A 22609-nucleotide genomic window follows, 5' to 3' on the forward strand; every position below is an offset into this window, starting at 1 on the left:
TATTATTATTAATTATTTAAAATTTAATATTGAGATTCATTATATATATTTAATTTTTTTAATTTATAAAATTATAAATTCAATTCGATTCAAACTATTTAAAATGAAATTGGACTGTCTAATAAAATTATCCAATTCAAAATACACTATTAATAAAATTAATGTCTGAATCAAATAATTTTTTTATTCAAAACTAATCTAAATGGCATTAGAATTATAAACAACTTTAATAAACATACTAAAATGGTCCTTTCCAAAAATAATAGTGACAACAAATAATGCAAGATACACAATATCTAAATAAGTATGGGTCATGATTCTAAAGGAGTAATTGTCGACTTGTTGTATAATAATGTACACGAATTTTCAAAGATCGGTGCTAGCCGTGATTATATATTTTATATTAATTACACTTTCAAAATTTAAGAAGAAAAAGACGACAAAAAAGGATAGAAGACGTACTCTACTCCGTACCTCCATACAATTACGAGAACAAAAGATAAAATAATTCTTAATATTTTTTACGTAGCAATATAAATTTTTTAACTAAAATCAAATATTTATCTCTAGTAATTAAAAAAACAAGACATATGTATGCTTTAGTTGAGATATATATTTTTTAGAAGTTAATTAAAAGCTTTTACTCAAAATATGAATTAAGCAAGTCATGATATATACATTACGTGCAGTGGTACTATTAATTACTTTATTCATTTATAATTTCTGTCCCAAAACGAAAAAAAAAAATACATACACTAAGAAAATAAATTCCTTTTTCGGTAATAATGATAAAATTATGTAAATAGAAAATTAAAATTATCTTTTTTTTAAAAGACAAATTTCAATTAATAAAATTAATATCATATATTTTTTAGATGACATTATCATATATTTTTTAGAAAATATTACCATTAAAAATAAGAATTTAAATTTAACACATTAATAGCATAAAAAATTTTAAATATTGTTTAGTTAAATTTATGTATTTATATAAATTTTTAAATAGTAAAATTAAAAATTAATTACTTAATTAATGTAACAATATATGATTGAATGTGTGTATAAAATTTTTTTATACTACAAAACTGAATATAAAAGAATTAATCTCAATTACATATTATATATATATGAAAAGATTATATAAAAAACTCAACTTTTATAAATAAGGCAAAAGTTATAAGATGAAAAGAGAAAGTACGTGGAAATTTAGGTGCAGTCGACTTCACCTGAAGTTGATAACTGAAAGCCGTTAGATAATTTAATTAATTTGACTAAATTTTTATTTAACGACTCTCAGCTATCAACTTCACGTGAAGTCGACTAGTTTTTACCAAGAAAGTAATGAATTAAAAGAATACTTAATTAAAGAAGTTGAAGAATGAGAAGTGAAGTGTGGGAAACGCAAGATTGATGCATATTATGAAGAAGAAAGGCGCACGAAGGCGCAGAAGGGGAATGAATGGCTGATTTGGTGGTCCATGTGGAACAGAGACTTCTATTTCTTTCATTGGTGTCGGTGCACGTGCCTTGCATGTTGTGACAATGTGACGGTGAGTGTTTGTATGTGAGTTGTTAAACGGCAACGGTAAGATGCTAGGACGGCCGTTAACGTCGGTGAAAATGGAATGCTTCCACAGCCAATGAGTGATTGGGTGTGTTTGTGTGAAGTATCGTGAACGTGGTCTTGCCGTTTGGGCATCTGTCGGTATTTTTTTTTTTTGAAATAGGGTATACTATTTTAACTTAAAAAAAAAAAATTGGAAATGACAGAAATACACCAAATAAGATGATAATATATTTTGTTTGGATTAAAAAGTAACACACAAACAGAAAAAGAAAAAATAAAGAACAAAAAGAACTACTTAAGAAGTAAAAGAGTCTGTTAAATATTAATTTTAAATTCTTTTAAGATAATAGAAGCTTCACTTAATGCGTATATGTCTTTATCGTCGTCTTTGTCATGATGTCCGCTGTTGTGTTTGTATTTCTCAAGATCAACCAGAAATCAACATGTTATTTTCAAGTCATGATATTCTTGATTTTCAACACCAAAGAATTTACAAAACTAGAACTATCTTAGAAATAATTGACAAGAGTAAGAGTTTTCACACAATCTGTTTCATAAATAATATCTTTGTGCCTCAAGTTCCAAACTAGAAAATATCCTCTTTAAATAGCAAACAACTCTCTTTGCAGAATATTATGACTCTCAATTGTTTCTAAACAGCCTCTTTGCCAACTTCCATTCCAATTCTGCTAACACAGACAAAACCAACATGATCACCAGTACCAGAATAACTAGCATCACAATTAATCTTAAAAGTACCCACTAAAAGAAGAAACCAAGAGCCACTAATGTTATAGGGGATAAATACTCGTTACAACTCAAAAACATTTCGAAACTCCTTTTCTAAAGCTAAAACTATACTAGTCACTTTATTTGGGGACCAAGGCTCGTGGGAATGAAATATCTCATTATTTCTTGATCGCCAAATCCATCAGATCAGAAAATAATCTAAATGAGCGCTCTTTGCTATGTAGCAAGAACCAATTCATCAAATCCAGAGGTTGACAGGAAATCTTTAAAGCTTGCCAAACTAGCTAAGCTTTCAGACAATTCCGAATACAATGTAAAACCGATTCCTGGCCAGAAAAGCATATTGGACAACTATCCGCGGGCGACATGCCCCTCCTGAAATAAAAAATAGCAGTGAGTAGAGCCTTCGTAAGACAAAGCCAGGCCAAGAATTTGTGTTTTTTGAAACAAGTTGACGCCAAAGGCAAAGCCAATTCCCCCGATCCTCCCAATCAAACATCTTATTGAGCCACAAGTAACCACTACGAGAATCATAAACTTTTGATACTACATCGGACCAAAACCAACCTACTATTGAACCTGCTTGCATATCCGGGTTGTAAGAAGAAATGTTGCCTTGCAAAAACTGATTTAGAAGAGAACATTCTCAAGGTGCCACTGTACAGATGACTAAAGATCCAAGATTCGTAGATTCGAATCAGAAATATGAACATAATCTATCTCATGACAAAGTTATCCCTCTCTTCTCCATTTAGAAAACCAAAAGTTTTGGTTCAAATCCCCAATGCACCAAATAAAACCTTCCTTCAAGATATCCCAAGTTCTATATATACTCTTCCAAATATACGATTCCCTATCTTGAGAGTGACTAAAATAATCTTCCTGAAAGGAATGATATTTATCTGCCAACAATTGAACTCATAACTTGTTTGGATGATGAAAAAATTTTCAAAATAGCCTTCCAAAAAGAGCAACATTAGCACAAAACAGAACTCTAATTCCCAAACTCCCAAACTTCTTTGGGATGACCAGCACCTTCCAACTAACAAGATTCATGCCTATATCATCTGCTTGACCTTTGCCAAAAAAAATTTCGCATCATCGATTCTATCTTATTAGATATCCCTTTAGGAAAGAAAGATACTTGCATGCGATTAGTAGGAATAGCAGTCCCTACTGAATTGATCAAACATATCTTTTCTACCTTGTTAAGCAATCTCCCTTTTCAACTAGCTAGTCTATCCCGAATTTTGTCCAGAACATCATTGAAAGCTGCTCGTATCACTCGAGAATGACTAAAGATAACCCCTAAATACTTGCCCAAGTTTTAGGCAAATATGATGAAGGACAACCTAGTAAAAATCTCTTTCCTTGTTGTTGAGACATTCTTGGAGTACAACGCTTTAAATTTCTCTACATTAACCTTTATTTCAGAGGCTCTGCAAAAGTTATCCAAAATTACAATTACAGTTTGAACTTGCTGTTTCTCAACTTTATAGAAAAGAAGCAAATCATCAGTAAATATCAAGTGAGAAATTCTTGGACCCCTCTAGAAACAGCAACTGGCTTCCACATGTCCCTATCAAGTTGACAATTAATAAAACAGGAGAATCTTTTCATACACAACACAAAAAGATATGGTGACATAAAGTCTCTTTGCCTAAGTCCCCGACTAGGAGTGAAATTATTTAATCTATCTTCATTCCAAAGAATAGACAGCGAGGAGGCAGTGACATAATGCATAATTAGATTGACTGTAGGAATATGAAAGCCAAAACTCATAAGGGTTTGTTTCAGAAACTTTCGATTAACCCTGTCGTAAGCTTTTTCTAGATAAATCTTAAAAGCCAGGATGTCTTTCTTTGTTTTCTTCATGAAATGGAGAACCTCTTGCACAATAATAATGTTGTCAGGGGTTTTCCTTTCTAAAATAAACCCTCCTTAAAGGGGCCCAATAATATCCGTGAGATGAGAACGAAGTCTATTGACCAGGACCTTCATTATAACTTTGTAAACCACATTGCAGAGATTAATAGGTCTAAAATTCTTTATAGAGACAATGTTTCTACCTCCAAAATAAGAAGTAGAAGAGTCTCCATCATCCTCAAATCCATATCCATACCAAAGAATGCTTAGCTAACCCTATTCCAAACATCAAAAAATAAGATAATAATATTATTGTAAAGCTATTAGATTAAATTTGGATTAAGTACTAATGCGGTACTTATGATTTGGGATAAAAATTAAAATTGTCTTTGACTATTTTTTTTTCCTCAAAATTGTTCTTGGTGTTAAATTTATTATTAAAATCATCTGTTTGTTCCAATCATTATTTAAAAGACACAACTATCATTTTGTTTTGTTTCCTTTCTGCCATTCTCGCATGCAAAGCTTGTTTTCATTTATCCTTCATCACTTATCAAGTAACAAAATGTTTCACTATCCAATGTGGTTGCTTGAAGCCTCAACTTAGATTTGTAGCGATTGAAGTTGAACCGGTGGAGAAGAGAGTTTGCGATAGCGATTTATCAGAAGTGTTGTCTTGCCTAGTTTGTTCAGCATTCATTGAAGTGTTGCTTGAGGTATGGTACTTCCTGTTCTGTTGACTCTTTGTTTGACTTTGGTTCAGCTCTTTGATACATGCGATTGGAATAGGGTTTCTAGTTTTATTTTTTGTTGCATGTTAGTCATTAATGATTCAATGTAGGTTAAATGTATTTTTAATAAGACTAGGATTTGATGTTATTTTGATATTTTTTATTTTAGTATTATATTGTGATTATTGTTAACTGATAGGGTTTTAAGAGCAGAAAATGGAATATTTTAACGTGACTGAGGCATCATGAGGGTAGATTTGGTTATGGTAGTAGACCATTACAGTATCTGAGTGGACAAACAACAATTATTGAAGACATTGAAGGTGATTGGTGGTCTTTATTTGAAGAATAAGCAGAGATCAAGAAAATTTGGTTATATGGAGTCTAACATCTTGGCCTTATGGTATAAGGATCCAATAGTTGAAGACTTTGAGGGAACTTGAGTTGTTTAATGGCGATGTACTTGAAATGTGCAAAACAGTTGAAAAAGAAAATCATGTTGAGTTATTTGTAGTACACAAGGTTGAGGACGATAATGTGTTCCCTTCAGGTGGTTACATTGATGTTGGGAGACATGAGGAGGTTGGTAGGGTTGGCAATTCATACCCTACCCGCGGGTACCCAACCAAGTCCAACCCGTTCAGGTAGGGTAGGCTACCCTACCCACTGCGGGTAGGGTAGGATACGGTCCGGGTGTGCTTGTGGGTAGGGTAGGGTACGGGTTTAGGGTGTACCCTATCATACCCGCACCTTAAATATATAATACATATTTTATAAAAATTAGGTGTATAGTGAAAGAAGTGAGAGTTGAACCCACAACCTCTCTTATGTAATGACTTATAATAAGTAAACAACCGCTAAACTAGTTAGTTAATTTAGTAATTTAGAGTATTAGTTTGTTATTTTTTATGTTATAAATATGTATAAAATTTGAAATGATTGAATTTTATATTTACTTTGAAAAAATTTGATATATCTGCGGGTAGGTTATGGTTTAGAACTTTAGGGTGCGGGTAGGGTTAGGGTTGAGAGATTCTCAACCCGCGGATAGGATAGGGTAGAGTTTTAATAGAATTTTCAACCCGCGGGTAGGGTTAGGATAGGGTCCAAACCCTACCCTACCCTACCCATTGCCAGCCCTAGAGGTTGGTCATGAAGTTGCGGTGGATATGAATTGGTGGTTTATCACTACAAGAAAAATATTAAGTACTGTCGGATTTAGCATTGCACATTAGCGTCGGCTTTACTGACAGATTTATGGATGGTTTTCATGTGGAATTTGTCAGGTTAAATCGTTACTGGCGGATTTTTGTTTCTGACAGTAAATTTGATGGTAATGGTTGGAGAAAAAACGGAAAAATAAGCACTAAATATAGCATGAAATTTGGTGGAACATTGCGTTTTGGTGGCCGCAATGCGTAAATCCGACGGTAATGAGACCTAAAATTTAAAGTGCGAACCCTCTTCTCCTTCATTTTGAAATCTCTCTCTCTCTCTCTCTCTGTGTGTGTGTGTGTGCATGTGTGTTTGTGTGTCGCTGTCGCTATCCAGCACCATCACTGTATCTCTCTCTCCTGAGTTCTTCCTGTATTCGCTCTTCAGGTTCCATAGTCACTCTTTTTCTTTGTATGTTAATTTAGGATTTCGGATTTGATTATTATATGCTAATTTATTAAGAGTTAATTATACGTTAGTTTAAGATTTAGAATTTGATTATTATATGCTAATTTAGGATTTAAGGTTAAGTTATAGAATTTAGTTATATGCTGATTTAGGATTTGGTTATCATATGCTAATTTAGGATTTAGGATGAAATTAATTTTTTTTTGGTGACTTAGGATGAAATTAATTTAGAATTTAGGAACTAGTTATATGTTAATTTAGAATTTAGAATTTGGTTATCATATGCTACTTTAGGATTTAGAAGTAAGTTAAGCTTCATATTAATAATTAAAATGCACTTTCAAGTAAATTTATATGAGTATAAATTGCTTTAAATTTAGTACTATGATTCCAAATAGAGATAGATATATGTATATGCTAAGTAAAAGTGCGTTCTATATATACAACATTATATATATAGTATGAATTTAAGTATGAAAACAAAGTGAACTTAGAATAAAAAGATAGATGGTAATGGAGATATGAAGTTTCTTTACATGGCTTTCAAATAAAAAATTAAATATAAAAAGTATGCACTTTCTTAAAGTTGTTTAGTTATAGTGATTTTTGAATATTTCAAAAGCCAAGTGTGATAGTACATACACAAGAGAGAAACATTTATTGTATACTCTTATTTATATGTAATAATTTCTATGAATTAATGAGAATGTTGCCTTTTCAATGTATAAATAAGTTAATATATTCTGCTGGAAATGTTATGAATTTAATTGAATTTTGAGTGATGCTGTGGCTTGAGCTTGGTTGGATTTGTGGGAAGTGTAAAGGTGGATATATGTCCAATTTTAGGAGAGGTTATGTCAAATTTTTTTAAAATAATGTAAATATTGAAAGATTTATGTAGTATATATGCTATTTAGTATTAATAATATATTTTTTTTGTAGACATAATAACAGGTAGCAGAGGTAGATCAAGTGGGTTTTATGGTCGTGGTAGAAGGAGGGTTTTCACCGAATCCCCAGGTACTGTTCAGTCATCGCTCTCTACCCCGACTACCCCATCGACCCCTGTGACGTCACAGGCGGGTCCAACGAACCAACAGTTCATCATGGTCCTGAATCCGAACTACGTGCCTCCTTCTGCTATGCCTTCTACAGATCCAGCGGCAGAGCCTGCAGTGGGTGATTTGTTTAATGTGTCCTAGTAGGATGACCCTCCCCCACCGCCCGTCATACGGATGACGATTTGGCCTAATAGCATGCATGCGTGAGTTATTACTATTTTAATGTCTTTTATACAAATAAGGTTTATATGTTTTTATGTATTTGTTAATCTTAAGTTTTTTTCATTGATAGGTTTTCACCGAACAACAATGCATGTACACAAAAAATATTTGAGGTGATTAAGTCAATGTGCAACTACCCGTGGCTGAGCTACACGAAGATCCTTGCTCAGACTAGAGAGCGATGGTTTCAGAAGTGGGCGATAAGAACCCAATATTATTGAATTAACTGTATTTGAACTATTTTTTATTTTGACTAATTAATGTTGTTAAATCACTTTGTGCAGTTAAAATTTATATGAGATACAAAACATGATTTCATGATCAGGAAGATCTAAAACCACCTGGAAGCTAAACGACTTCAGCAGATGATGAGCGACGTTCGTCAGGGGCGCGACCAACGGAGAATCTAGATCCGTCCATCTATCAAGAAGGAACTGGAGGCCCATTTTAGAATTGATGAGAGCTTCAAGCATTGCCGTCTGATGAACGTCACTAACAGGGCTTCGCCGAGGTCGTCAAAGTATACAGGTGGGTCGGCGACCTTCATGAAGACGAAGAGCAGACTAGTAAATAGTTTGCTATGTTTGTTAATTTTTACTTGAATTAGTTGTTTCTTAATTTATTTTATTGGTTGATTTCAATATGTGTAGTCTAAGTTGTTAGATCATGAGGCGACACTGGCGGAGACCTTTAAGTATACCCATACGTTGAAGGCCAACAAGGAGAGATATGGTGATGAGCGGTCTGTGGCTCATTATGTGAGTTTCAATTAATTCTAAGTTTGAAATTTATTTGATTTAAAGTCAATTAACTACTATTCTAATCACAACGTATGTTACACAAGAGGACTGCACGCAGAGATTGAGGCCGCGACCCAGCAATCTCAGCCGCCTAGTGGGAACGATAACCCCGACTTTGATACCTCAGTGGTAGATCCTGATAGGATTTGGTTCGAAACTGCCTTTGAACCCATAAGAATCGCATCTTTAGGTTGGGATCGTTCTTCGCTAGTGGCCTTCGCGCCTCTACATTGGCGGCTTCATCTACTTCTATCTCTGTCACCAGTCCTACCAATCCTGAGGAAGTTGTCGATTTGAGGGAGGAGGTGCAGAATCTCACACAAGAGCTTCACCAACAAGCTCAGCAGTCTGAGCAGAGGTACAATGAGCTTCTTGTACGTATGGGAGACACCGCAGCCATTAACTCGTAGATGACGGAGAAACTGGAGCGACTTGATCGTTTGCGAAAGCAGATAGAGGTGTATAACGAGTAAAAGCACGTTGGAGGCAATGGCGATGCTAGTAGGGCACTAACTTCAGCACCTACTTCGTCGCCTCAGCAGGAGAAAGACGACGACGATTACCCGAATCTGTATGATTTAGGAATTTAATTTATTTTATGTCTATTTCATTGTATTCTACTTCTGTGATATTTTATTATATTTAGACAATTAATATTTAATAAAATCGTTGGTTGATATCCGATAATTTTAAATTTTTGTCTTAATTATATTAACAAGAATTTTTATTTAACTATTAATTTGAAAAAATTACCGTAAGATTTACTAGAAAAAAAATTCGACAATAATTAAACTCCAAAACACATAATATGGTGCCAAAAATTATTATCGGAATAATCGAAAATAATCAGCAACTTAGTGTGTGTTTGGATTACCGTTTGCAAACGGAGGTTTGTATAAAATTGATTTTGTAAAAGTGATTTTGATCAAAAGTGAGTTAGTATTAACGTGGTTTATGTTTGGTAATTTTTATTCAAAATAGATTATAGTAAACTAAATATTGTTTGGATTACATTATTCAAAATCACTTTTAGATAGAAAATTACAAAAAAGGACATGAGTTTAAATAATTATTTTATGTTATCTTATAATTTTATTTTAAATATTTAAATAAATTTTAATATTTTTTTAGTATTATCAGTATTCTTTAGTACTCTAATAGAATTAATAGAATCATAATACAAAGTAAAAAAAAATATTCTATACAAAAAAGAAATAACAATAACAGTAAAAGAACTCATAAAAAAACAGAAGTTTTATAAAAAAATAATATGCATAAGAAAGTATTAAAAAGATATATTATAAAAAAGAAAATAATAAATATATAAATAATAAAGGGTATAATTGGTACATAGAACATAAAGTTTAATCCAACGTGAAAAGCTGAACGGAAAAGCTAGAATTTTTAGCTTTTGGTAAACGTGGGTTGAAGACAAAAATCACTTCTACGTTTACAGAATAAAACCATTGCCAAACATGAAGATGAATCGTTCAAGGAGCTCAAACGAGCTTTTCTCTTCTCCAACGTAAATCCAAACACACCCTTAGTCTCCCCAAAGTTGATTTGTGCATATTCAGCTACTGGATGAAATGAAATGCCCAAATACATATTTGAACCGTTATTGTTTTATTTGACGAGTATAAGTCTTCGACGAATCAGTCTCTTTTCTTATAATTATATTTTTGAAAACTAAATTATTTTATAATAAAATTTGTTATAAAATTTTCTGTCTACTAAGAATACTAAAAATTTTATTAAAAGCGGTGAAAGACTAATCTGATAATTCTCGAGAATTTTTATTGAATAATAAAATTTTATTAAAAATCAAAATTCCATTCTAAAATTTATTAGAAACCAATTTTAATATTTACTTACTCTTACTCCTAAAAGACAAGTAGAAAACCTAACTAAAATAGTAATTATATCAATTGTCCTAGTTTAATTCATAGTTATGTCTTTTTAAAGACCAATTTGAAACGTTTGAAACGTTTAAACTTTCAAAAACTCTCCGTGGTTCTTATTTGTAAACAAACAACCTTCCATAACTCAAGACACAAAATAAATAAATATATAATATTAATAAAGAACATGAGTAAAATCACATTTTAAAAATATATCGTTAAACGTAGATATTATACATAAAAAATCGCATTATACATAGCTATTGATGGAAATGGGAATAACATTTCAAAGCATTATACTACTGCCTCTAAACAAACTACTACACAACCAGAGAAAAATGTGCCTGTAAAAATTTGTAAACAATGAATTGTACAAGGTGTCAAAATTTGCCAGATTTTCTAGGCATGAATCAACCAGAGATCTAGGAGTAACATGGCAACGACCTTATATTTCCAGTTTCTGTAACAAGTCATGGCAACCGGTTCCCATCTTCACAGGCAAACCAAGACAAATTCTAGAAGATGGAGTGTCCAAGGTGTCGACCAAGCCGTGAGAAGATGCTTCAACGATGAACTTGGACGCCGTCTCAAAGCACATCTTGAGGAAAGGGGAAGTAGAGAATGCTATGCCTCCGGATCTGCTCATCGGACGATACTTACCAGCGAAAGTCATGAAATCGGCGATAAGCATCAAGTGCCGGATGTCTACGGATATCCCATAAGACTTGAAGACATTTTTAACTTCCCTGATGATGGTCTCTCTGGCTGCTTCCACACCATAAGTCTTTAACATAGCATGGACATCGTTGGAATAAATGTACCTTACATCAAGATGATCTTCTAAGTCCCAAAATGTTTGAAAATTCACACCAGAAGTTTGAAGTGCTGGTATTTTTTCCTTTTCGGCGGCAGGGATATCTTCCCTTGAACGGTGATCTTCGCCGTAGTAGATTACTCCACTTTCTTTGCATGTAACAGCCTTACATTGGCCAACCTTTCCATACTTCTGGATGCAAACCTTATTGGCTGTTTTCTGAGCAATCTGCATAAAGTTAATTAAAAAATAAGTGAGCCTTTTTATGTTTGAAAGCAATGAGAAGGTAGAGAGATAACATACACTCATTTGTTAACCATCACTTGTCAACCAAACGAAGGTTACCATCTTCCCTCAACATCATTCATGCATTAATGTCTCTACAATATTTGCATGTCTAAGCTCAAATAACAACTTGACAAAATCTACAGCATATGCATCTTTTCTATAAAATTACCATGATAGCACCTTGCTAATATTTCCTAGTTGCAAGGGAATCAAACCTAGAATTGCAGAGGATACTGCATACAAGACTAGAATAACTATGTTGTTCTTTAGGCATAACCAAGGTAGAGAACATCAAGATTTATATCGTAAAATCGTCCGACCTAGTAGAAATTTGTAAAATCAGTTAACTCATTAAAATCATAATACCCGGAGATTTTAGGAGTTAAATAGAAATTCTGGCTACTATGGGTATAACCCACAGGTATTGAACATTCAGACTGATGCTGTGACACAGACCACAAGCACAGAAATCAACTATGAAATTAGTGTACCTGAGCCAATAAAATATGCGGTTCGTGAGTAAATTGGAAGTGGATCTCAAAATGCATCCCTTTTGCTTCCACAAAAATTGATCTATCATATTTCTTTCTTACTGGTCCAGATTTTTTCTTCTCTTTTTCACCACTAGATTTGGGCTTAGATTTCCGATCAATTTTTTCAGGTGAGACATCCCCATCAGGATCTGCCAGGTCTTCAAGTCCTTGAGAATCACGGGCATCAAGTGTGATGTTCTTATCATCCTCCTTATCACTTTCACCATAATCACCATCAGATACTTCTGATAACTCATTATCACGCGTCTCATCTTCAGGATCATCTTCATAATCAACCTCATCAGTAACTTGCTGTTTTCTCTTCTGTGCTTCAAAACCAAGATCCTCATCCCCTTCTGTTTCATCAGCCCCACCATCATCATCGTCACCATCATTACTCCGGCCTTTCTTTGCAGAATCCGTTTCATTGCCGTCTACATCATCCGAGCTATTTGTGGTGGATTTCTCTGTCTTAAAATCTTTAATGCCACCAATTTTGGAAAGCAGTGCCACATGATTCTGAATGGCATCCTCCAACTCCCTCACAAAGAGAACTCTTAGTGTGTCCTCCCAATCTTCAAGTGTTATATCCGTGTATTTTGGATAGTGTTTAGGTTTATATAGCTTCATCACAAGTTTATATACTCTGTAAATCTGACCATTACAAACAACTACTGGTACAACAGACACTTCCATACTTTCAATAATGTCAGCTACAGTTATTCTCTTCAACTTATCGGAAAGACAAATTGCATCTTCCCTGCAAGCAACAACTATGTCAAACATGTATTGTAGTTTGTATAAATATCTACACATAGGGAAAGCAAGGGGTGTTCAGAAACAAAACTACAAACAAATAGATTAGAGAACAGAAAGCAACGCCAGCATCTCACATTGATTTGTCAGCTCTCAAGGGGCATGTCATAAATGGAGTCAGTATATGTTCTGAGGCATTCATCACGATCTCTTGCAGACGCGGAATTCCAAGAGTCACATTCATTTCCCCTCGACCAGCAAGATGAAAAGTATTCAAGCTGCAGAATAAAAATGCAAAAAAATAAATAACAAGCACTGTTTACATCTTAAGTATTGAAAAATAGTAGCTGGTAAAAGAATAGATGTACAGTTCCAATCCCACTAGCTCCCCTATGAGGCATAAAATTTAAATGTTTATCTTGTGAAGTTTTACTCCCTTAACATTTTACTTCAGTGAAAAACAGAAAACCAGCTTTTGATTACAAACTCCATACGCAAGTATAAAGCAGTTATTCTTATTAGTTCAGGCTATGATTTCAAAGATCCAGCAATTTATATGAAAAATAGTTCAAATTAAGCATATGCTGGGCAATATCGAAGTACTATGCCACGTTAATAAAAATTGTTCCTTCCAAATTGCCATAAATTATCTGGTCATTTTACTTCAAATACAAAAAAAATAGCAACAAGGCTCATCAAGAAGCATATTCTCTCAGAAAAAATAGGGTCTTACGTCATTTGTGTTGCTGGTTCCCCGACAGATTGAGAGGCTAAAACACCAACTGCCTCTCCTGGTTGCGCAAGGCTTGACACATACTTGTGCTCCATCAACTTCAAGAAATCTGATCGTTTCAATGAACTACGATTTCTCTTCTTTGAAGAAAAATTATGAATGAAGTTTTCAGCTTTTCCTTTAAGAGCATCAGGCAACTTGCTAATATAAGGACTGGATCTGTCAAGCTCACGGCAACAGTTGCTGTAAACCAGTTCATTATTCTGAAATCGGCACAATAAACAAACATATAAACAACATACAAATTGCATGCATTATTTAGGATTTTCAAAAAATAACAATAATAGCAGTAAAAAAGTGCATACAGTCGACAAGGCTTCAAATTTGGTAATAAAGCTGGTTTGATGGATATCTACGCCATCTTCTCCATAACGAAATTGAATAACTGAACCATCAGAATCACGAACAGTGTGATCATAACTAACTTTGAGACACTCAAGATTTTTCATTAGACATCTTTGCAGGTAACCACTCCGAGAAGTTTTAACTGCAGTATCAACCAACCTGAGCAGCAAACATTCATTTGTTAAGACAACCATACTGTAATCAAAGAAATAAACCTTACATGTGAAATACTATCAAATTATTTATCCAAAATATGAATTGAAAGATTTTCCATTAGGGAAAGTGTTGTGGAGTGAAGAGAATGGTTCAGACAGCTTTGAAAAGAACATAAACAAATGAGCAATGAGATGCATGTCAGCAGCTAATCAACGTGCACATTATAAAGTTGAAATGTAATCAACATGCATACAACATGCATTCCCAAGTTCAAGTTACTTATATACCAATACATCTAAGCAAATGTCACTCAGATTAAATTTAAACTCGCTTAAAATCGTTTTCTTTTTTACATATTTTTTTTTGGGTATATTGATAAAGCTGAAATGATAATGTGATTTGCAACGTGCATACGTTACCATGTATTAAGTGACATTATAACCTTTACTTCTTGACAATACTGACAAGCATACAAGCATATAACTATATATTATATATCAGTCCCTTCTTGACAATACACACAAGCAAACACCAATACAAAACATTAACAACCATACACGTATCAATAAAACATTCAGAACAAACTGCTATCATGTTGAGTCCATAAGCTTTTTTTACCCTTCACGCCCTGCCATGCAATGAAAGTAATATTCCTGTGGACGAAGGGCTGTGAGAAAACGATCAATAATGAACCCTCCTGCTCTAGGGGAACAATCCCAGGGAGGAAAGCTTGGCAAGGTCTTTCCAGAAACCATGCGTGGAACTCGTTTTCCTTCCAACTCTTGCTGGCCTAAATGAGAAGATATCTGCTGGAAATTGACCTGTTTCAAAACAATATGAATCAACTTAATATTTTTAAATGGTTAAATGCCATCAAATATATCAACAAGACTTGTATCAATTGGAAAATACTAACAAATATACAGAGAATAAAGTGATATTAACACTGAAAAAACAATCAGACTAACTAGTTCTATATCATCAACTGAAAAAAGCAAATGCCAGACTAGCAAAACTTGATTACTTTGTAAAAGAATCCATCCAAAATAGTCGCAAAAGCAAATTCATTGTATCTATGCCATTCTGTAACCTAACCTGCTAAAATCTAATATAGCAGTGTAACACAGACAAATTAACATCACAACAGTATACTTACCATACTACCCTTGGCTCCAGATGTAGTCATAAGAGAAATCCAATTTTTCCCAGATGGTTTCCATATACCTTCGGATAATAGCTCCTTTAAACCTCCTGAGCTTGTTTTGGAGTTAAGACTGCTTATCATCTGCCACAAATCACAGATTTTACATAGGAAAACTAACTGCACTAAGTAAATGTCAAGTAGCATAGATATGCTGTCATGCTGAACTATAAGTTGGATGCATGGACCAATATATATTTGACCAATATATATATATGATAGCGTAGAAGAAATGCATTGGTCGATATGTCTCATTATATGATAGCTTAGAAGAAATGCATACCAAAATTTTATTTGGTTTGAAATATGCTTTAACCGGAGTATCTATGAAACAATACTAGCTATATAGATTCTGTGTACTCAGGAAACACATCCATATTAGATAGGAGTAATGAATTATCTTAGGATAGTAGAGTTACTACCAAAGTTTACTTAGTATTCTATTTTCACATCATAAACTCATGTCATTTAATAAATTAGATAGGAGTCATATAAGTAGAACGTGGATAGAAAGCTAGCAATTAAGCAATGTTACTACATCAGGAAATGGTATTTATTTTATAATCATATGGTTTGCAGCAGAAACCAAATTTAAGAATATTACCTATATTATCACCTTCCATGACTCCGACAAATTCCCGATGAACAATGTCACCAATTTCCTCGCAGCTTTTAAGTTGATTCATTCTTTCACCATCCTTTCTTTCTGTTATCAGAAGATCATCAACTCCACATGTGAACCCATGCATCTGAAAAACAGAAAAATATAAAGAATATTGAGGATAGATAAATCAATAAAGTAACCCAAGATTATATATTAACTCATTGGCAGCTAACCTGCAAGAAGTTTGTGAATAAACGACTAAACGCTGAAAGAAGGTTTCCCGCAATGTTTGAGCCATAAAGTTCTTGTACTGTATGTACTATACCATAGTCACCAAATTGAGCCTTATCAACCACGCCACGCACCAAATCATTTCTATATATCAACAATTTGTCCTCATCAGGCTCATCCTTCATCTTACTTGACTTCTTAGTGGTTCGTCCTTTAGTGTTTCTGTTTCGAGTCTTGAAAAAATTAGCTGGTATTTTCGCATTCTTCTCAACTGTAAATGGTGGGGAACCTCTAGTGACATAGTATAACAATGCACTAATGACCTGCAACATAGCCGAAACCAAATTCACTTACAAAAATTAAGGTCCTAATATAAAGAAGCAAATCTTGAATCATAACTCAGTAGAAAAGTAATGGTATGTACCATACAATCCAGTTTTTCATATACTAAGAAATCAAAATTACAAGAAAGAACAGAATTGACAAAACGAGAAGGATCCAGAAAATTTATCAAGAAAATAACTGTTAGATATTAGATAAACATCCAGCAATGTCTCCATAGTATCTTAGAATAGAATAAGTATCTTAGATCTCTAAGAATAATTTATCTATTTCTTTATAGTTCGTGATTTCTCTATATTAAATTAAGAGTATGATATTAGCACTCGTCATAAAATAGCTGATGCATCTTCTGAATTGCAGTATCTTGCATCGAATTCAGCTGCGCACTCACTCCTCTCCTGTTATTCTATCCTCGAAATTTCAATATAGTATCTGAACAGCAGCACCTTCCAAGTCATGTCCCATCACTATTCTATTTTCAAGTTGACCAGAACTTCAGACTCTTAATAATATGACAACTTTCATCCTACTATTACCGTAAGTTGACCAGAAATTGATGCTCTATTTAAATAATATGCCAAATTTCATCCTAGTATTACTGTAGCCAATCATGTCTTACGGATCTTTTGTTCACAATCATGACTGTTATTTCTCTCTCTCTAGTGGGTCTAAGTACCACAACACTACAGCATGCCCTTAAATCACATCACCATCAATATTCTTCAACACAGCACCAGGAGCTACTCCTTAGAAACTGCTACCACACTTATAATCATTGTTGCATCCAGTAATTCCCTGATCATCTACAGACAAAAATCACATATAGTTTCCTTCCTGCATTTTGTGACTTTTGATATTTGATTAAATCGGTCTATCAATACATGTTCTATGGAGTAATTATGGAGGAGAAAGGCTAAAGGAATTTTTAAATGACATTCTTCCAATGCCAAAGATAAAAGGCCCTTCATATAATAGCAAAAAAGCCAAAAAACGAACCAAATGATAGTATACCTGTTTTCCTGTCCAAAGGGGCTCTGGCTTCCATATGGCTGGAGGAAACAAAAACATTTCACTCTCGGAAGTTGATGTGAAAACTTTCTGCCCAGGTTTTGCATAGAAAGATCCCACCATAGGCATGGATACACCAGAACTGTAGAGAAGTTGATTGAATGCTTCACAGCTTAAAAATGTATCCTTTTTTGTTAGAAGGGCAGCACTTACAATATGATCCTGGAAATTTATTTAAAAGGCAGAGAGAAAAAATTCAGTATATAAAAAAAATAAAAAATAAATAATAATAACAAAGGCTGTCTATGCAGTTAACATGTTAATTATTTATGCAAATAGAGGGGTGAGGATCAGATTGCTTCCAATCCATTTAGCAATTCATGCAGTGTGCATGTAATTCTTCAATCCATAATGTTGGGATCTTCATTAAACTGCCACCTTTCTAAATTATTTATGCAAATACCTGAATCAAGGCTCTTATTGGATCACCACTGGTAGGCTTCACATATTGGTTGTTGGCATTTACAATATTGTAAGCTTCAGCACGGGAAATTTCATCTTGTGGAAAATGCACATTAATCTCGTCACCATCAAAATCAGCATTGTAAGTACTGAAATAATAAGGAATCGAGGAGGGAAAAGTTATTGACTGCATCAAAGTAAATTCTAAGGATACTTATTAATTTGAGGTATCAGAGAGTCAAAATGTACCCAATAATAATAATTTATTCCACAAGAACACCAAGCTTAAAACTAAAATAAAATATTACCTACAGTTCGCATAGTGCATACGCACTGTTTTCTCCCCCTTCAGAACACGAACTATATGCGCCATTATACTAGGTTTATGAAGTGTAGGCTGCAACAGAATGTATAGTTCAATTCAAACCAGAAAGTACACACTAGCAATGTTTATATCACATCTCTGATCAATATTGTCTTCACAAACCAGCATATTTACCAAGTCATGGAATCATAACAATTATGGTTAACTTAAAATTGAATATAGTTAAATATACCCAATTAGCAGTTCCAAATAGTATATGAGAATATTCAATCACCATACATCGGGTGTAATTATTTGATTTTCTTTTCTTGTATGATTAAAAGAAAAGAATTTCCAATTAGGGGAATAAAGTGCAGTAACATTACAAGGCTTGGTTTGGTAAAACTTTTTGAAGACGTGTTTGTGCTTTCGAAAAGCACCTAAAGTGGAGCTTTTTAAAGTTGACTTGTGCTTATCAAAATAAAAAATCTAATATAATCTCATATATTAGTAAATTTCCAAATTTACTCTTACATTTATATCTATTGTAGTATTTTTAAATTTTAGAAGCTATTTTACCAAACACAATGGTTGTTATTTGTGCTTATTGAAAATCATTTTTAATTTATTTACCAAACATAGATGCTACAACTTTTAGAAAGCTATATTTTAAAAGCTAGCTTTGATAAGCTACCTTTAAAAAGTAAAAGCTTTACCAAACCAAACTTAAATGTGCTGACAAAACACCATACAATAAGATTATAAGATAATGAAGTACCTGTCTATTGACAAGCACGACATCACCATCCTTCAAGTGGCGATACACAATTTTTCCTTCAAATTCTTGATCGCATATCTTTCCATTATGCATGATAACCCCTCTTGATGATGGTAATTTCCTTGATGTCAAAGCAAGCAACTTCCCTTTTGGTGGAAGCTTTACTATTGATGATTTATCGCCATAATGTGTGGCACCTGGATGGGTTTCTGGACCATTAAGAATAGCATTCCTTAACTTCACTACATTCCAAGGAGTAACTCTCTGTAGGTTACCAAGGGCAGAAAACAAAATGAGATACTCAGAGCTTAGAGGATGTGACTTTCCATAGCTAGTAGTCTCGTATTCCATGCAACTTATCAAGGGGAAAAAACATAATGACATACTCATCTTTGAAGATGTGATTTTCCATAGCCAGTGATATCATATTCCATGCAAGTTATCAAAGGCAGAAAACAAAATGACATACTCGTCTTAGAAGATGTGATTTTCCATAGTTAGTAATATCACATTCCATGCACAGTCCAAACATAAACTTAGACATCGGAAATCATCAATGCTATCAACTGCTTATCAACATTCAGTCATTTACAATATCCTACAGATTGTTTGATTTCCTTAATAAACACTAAACATTTCACTTCACAATAGAGAAATTTCCCATCCTATGTTCCTAATTCCCTGATATAATATGGAGGCCAAGATTTCACACTTCAATTTACAAATTATTTGCGGCAGAATACTTATTTTTCAATTTGAAACTGTATAGTTTTCTTCAAATTACATAGGTTGCATCAGATAAAAGGTGATTTGTCTATAAGATAACTGCATGTAAATAGCATAGGCAGAAAATTAACTAAATAAAGATGCAACGTCAATACCAGAATATATTAGCTTTTATTAGATCTGTAAGTAAATGTTTTGAAGGTATGAAATATGCAGAATGCTAAACTGAACAGACAAAATTCTTAATAGAAATGCAAATGAAGAACGTAACTTACATGCATATTGGGTAATACAAAATTATAATTCTCACCTCAGGATATGTTAACCTTAGAGCAAAATATGGGGGAATCCCAATTTCATTCACTGCTAAATAAGGATCCGGTGATATGACAGAGCGGCATGCAAAATTAACCCTCTTTCCCATCATTTTCTGGCGGAAGAGGCCTTCCTTCTTCTCCAGCAACTGACAAATTCCATTACTTGCATCTCTTTGGCCTAGACCAATCAAGAAGTAAAAGAAAATCATGTGTAACCATCACTAGCAAGAGAAATAAAAATATTTACATATTGACATGTTTATGAAGTAATCCACATTCGGCGTAGCCTGGTACAAACTACCAAGGACTGCACCCTTCATCTCAGTCACATAATGTAGTCATGTTGGGTATTATCATATATTGTGCACATATTGTTCTTTGTCCTCTCTTAAATATTCACGAGAAAAAGATGAGAGTGCTCAACAGACATTTATCACATAAAGAAATTTATAAAATATATTACCCAACTACACCCAAGTCCGCATGTTACAACTAAAAAAAGAAAACAAAACAAAACCAGCATAAGTTCTCACCAGAAGTGTTACTGTTAAAGAGCACATTTACAGATTGCTGAAGTTCCATCCACCTGGCTAAAACCATCGAGGGATCCTTCTTGTTTAGATGGGCATCCCCTAATCTTATGTTAGCCTGCAGAATCTTACTCAACAAAACAGTATGAGCATGCTCCGATACCTACAAACACAATTGCCCAAGTCAATAAGGTGAATGTAGAATAAAAAAGACAGTCAAGTATTCACAAAACAATGAAAGGACTAAAAAGGAGTAGTTATACTTTGAATGTCAGCAATTTACAAGCCTCATCCTACTAAATGAGATTAGCTACATTGAAAGAGTAAGTGTGTTCTTGTGATAAACCAAGAAAGAAACTGGATTTGCATTTCATCCTTATATCCTCCCTTCACATGATCTTTACATCCTGCTGGCTTCCCTTCCTAAGAATGGCCCGAATGATTCATGATAGAATTTTCTAACAAAAATCCTTCATTTCCAATCTATATATATCTGCAAACAATTTCATAAGTAAATTTTTCCTACATTTATATCCCACAACAATTTCAAATTCAGAGTACTTCCCTAAACCTATACCTTGCATTGACAAACTTTGGAAATATTCCACACTCCACAGTAGAACCAAGAACATGGAGTACAAACAAAGAAGATAGAGAAATAGTACAACTCATTAACAGTATTTATTATTCACACTTACCATATCACCTCCTTTAGTGGGAGGGCGGAATTTGATTGGTGGAACAAAAATATTCTCAAGAAAGAACATTGAGTGCCCTGCTTTCTTTCCATATCCCTGACCTTGAATATCATTAATATAGGAACAGAATCGAGCCTCATTTTTCCACAAAAGTTCTAACGTCATTTTAACCTGTAATTTGAATAGAATTAATATATGATTCTAAATTTTCCAACAGCATGTGAAACTTTTCTGTGTCCAGCTGACACTTTACATTGAGGTTAATTCAATATTTGGAAGAAACTAACTTGTGATGGTAACAAAGGACCAGAAAGTCGATTTTGCTCAGCAAGCTTGTAAGACAACTCGTGTCTTTTGGCATCACTTTTCTTGGTCCCAGCAGAGTTGATATCCTCTCCATATGTTGTATCCCTGTCATCGGTTATAGTCTCACTTGCCAAGATTGTATCATCAGAATTTATGACATTTGCTCTAGCATCAGCAGCTGACAGACCATCCTAGATACATAAGCATGTGGATTGTTGAAACACCCACAAGAATGAACCTATGTAAATAACATAATGTCCTTCGGAAAGAAGAAAAAATAATAAAAAGTTGAAAATTCACCATTAAATTCTATGATTTTCTACTTCTCATATTTAAAACGGCCAGCAACAAAAAAAATAGCGGGAGGAGCATGAAAGGTGCACACAGCACAATTGCAAACATGACGAATACTGTGCATAGAAAACAGAACAACAAATATGCATAGCAGCAAGCAATCATTCAGAACTTGAAAAATAAACCATTATAAATTCAGAATGCATCATCTATCATAAGACTCGAAGATGTTAGAGCAAGCTGTTAGGAACATGGGTATTATGGGTGGTCCAAAGTCCCACTTCGGGTAGTATGGGATACTTGATGTTGTATATAAGGAGAGTGGTTCTTCCCCCTTATCAGCTAGCTTTTAAGGTGTGGTTCCCCACTTCCCTTAGATACTTAAGCAAGCTCAAAATAAAAAAGTATAGCCTAAATATGTTAAAGACTAGGATATTAAAGCAAGCTCAAAATAAAAAGTAGCCCAAAATATTAAAGATTGTTTAAAAGAAATAAAGTGAACAAGAAACTATAACCAAAACAGACAAGATGAAAAGAGAAATCGAGTCAAAAGAATGATGAATGCCTTCTACCCAGAAAAAGAGATAATACGCATGTTGAGT

General features: G+C 33.7%; 1 protein-coding gene across 1 annotated transcript in view; it reads right to left on the bottom strand.

Annotated features, from left to right (window-relative positions):
• Window positions 1-10709: 10709 nt before the first annotated feature.
• Window positions 10710-22609, bottom strand: part of LOC107477933 (DNA-directed RNA polymerase I subunit 1) — a 14142-nt gene continuing 2242 nt past the window's right edge. Inside the window, exons 5-21 of the mRNA XM_016098055.3 lie at window positions 21695-21904; window positions 21408-21578; window positions 20713-20872; window positions 20173-20357; window positions 19137-19400; window positions 18363-18451; window positions 18056-18203; window positions 17596-17814; window positions 16245-16565; window positions 16012-16156; window positions 15363-15574; window positions 14825-15027; window positions 14011-14209; window positions 13646-13908; window positions 13050-13190; window positions 12115-12916; window positions 10710-11563 (exon numbers count right to left, since the gene is read on the bottom strand). Coding sequence (XP_015953541.1) covers window positions 10967-11563; window positions 12115-12916; window positions 13050-13190; window positions 13646-13908; window positions 14011-14209; window positions 14825-15027; window positions 15363-15574; window positions 16012-16156; window positions 16245-16565; window positions 17596-17814; window positions 18056-18203; window positions 18363-18451; window positions 19137-19400; window positions 20173-20357; window positions 20713-20872; window positions 21408-21578; window positions 21695-21904 — 4329 coding nt within the window. The 3' untranslated portion in view covers window positions 10710-10966. The remainder of the gene's footprint in view (window positions 11564-12114; window positions 12917-13049; window positions 13191-13645; window positions 13909-14010; window positions 14210-14824; window positions 15028-15362; window positions 15575-16011; window positions 16157-16244; window positions 16566-17595; window positions 17815-18055; window positions 18204-18362; window positions 18452-19136; window positions 19401-20172; window positions 20358-20712; window positions 20873-21407; window positions 21579-21694; window positions 21905-22609) is intronic.

Source organism: Arachis duranensis, chromosome 1, assembly GCF_000817695.3.
Source record: "Arachis duranensis cultivar V14167 chromosome 1, aradu.V14167.gnm2.J7QH, whole genome shotgun sequence".
Taxonomy (NCBI): domain Eukaryota; kingdom Viridiplantae; phylum Streptophyta; class Magnoliopsida; order Fabales; family Fabaceae; genus Arachis; species Arachis duranensis.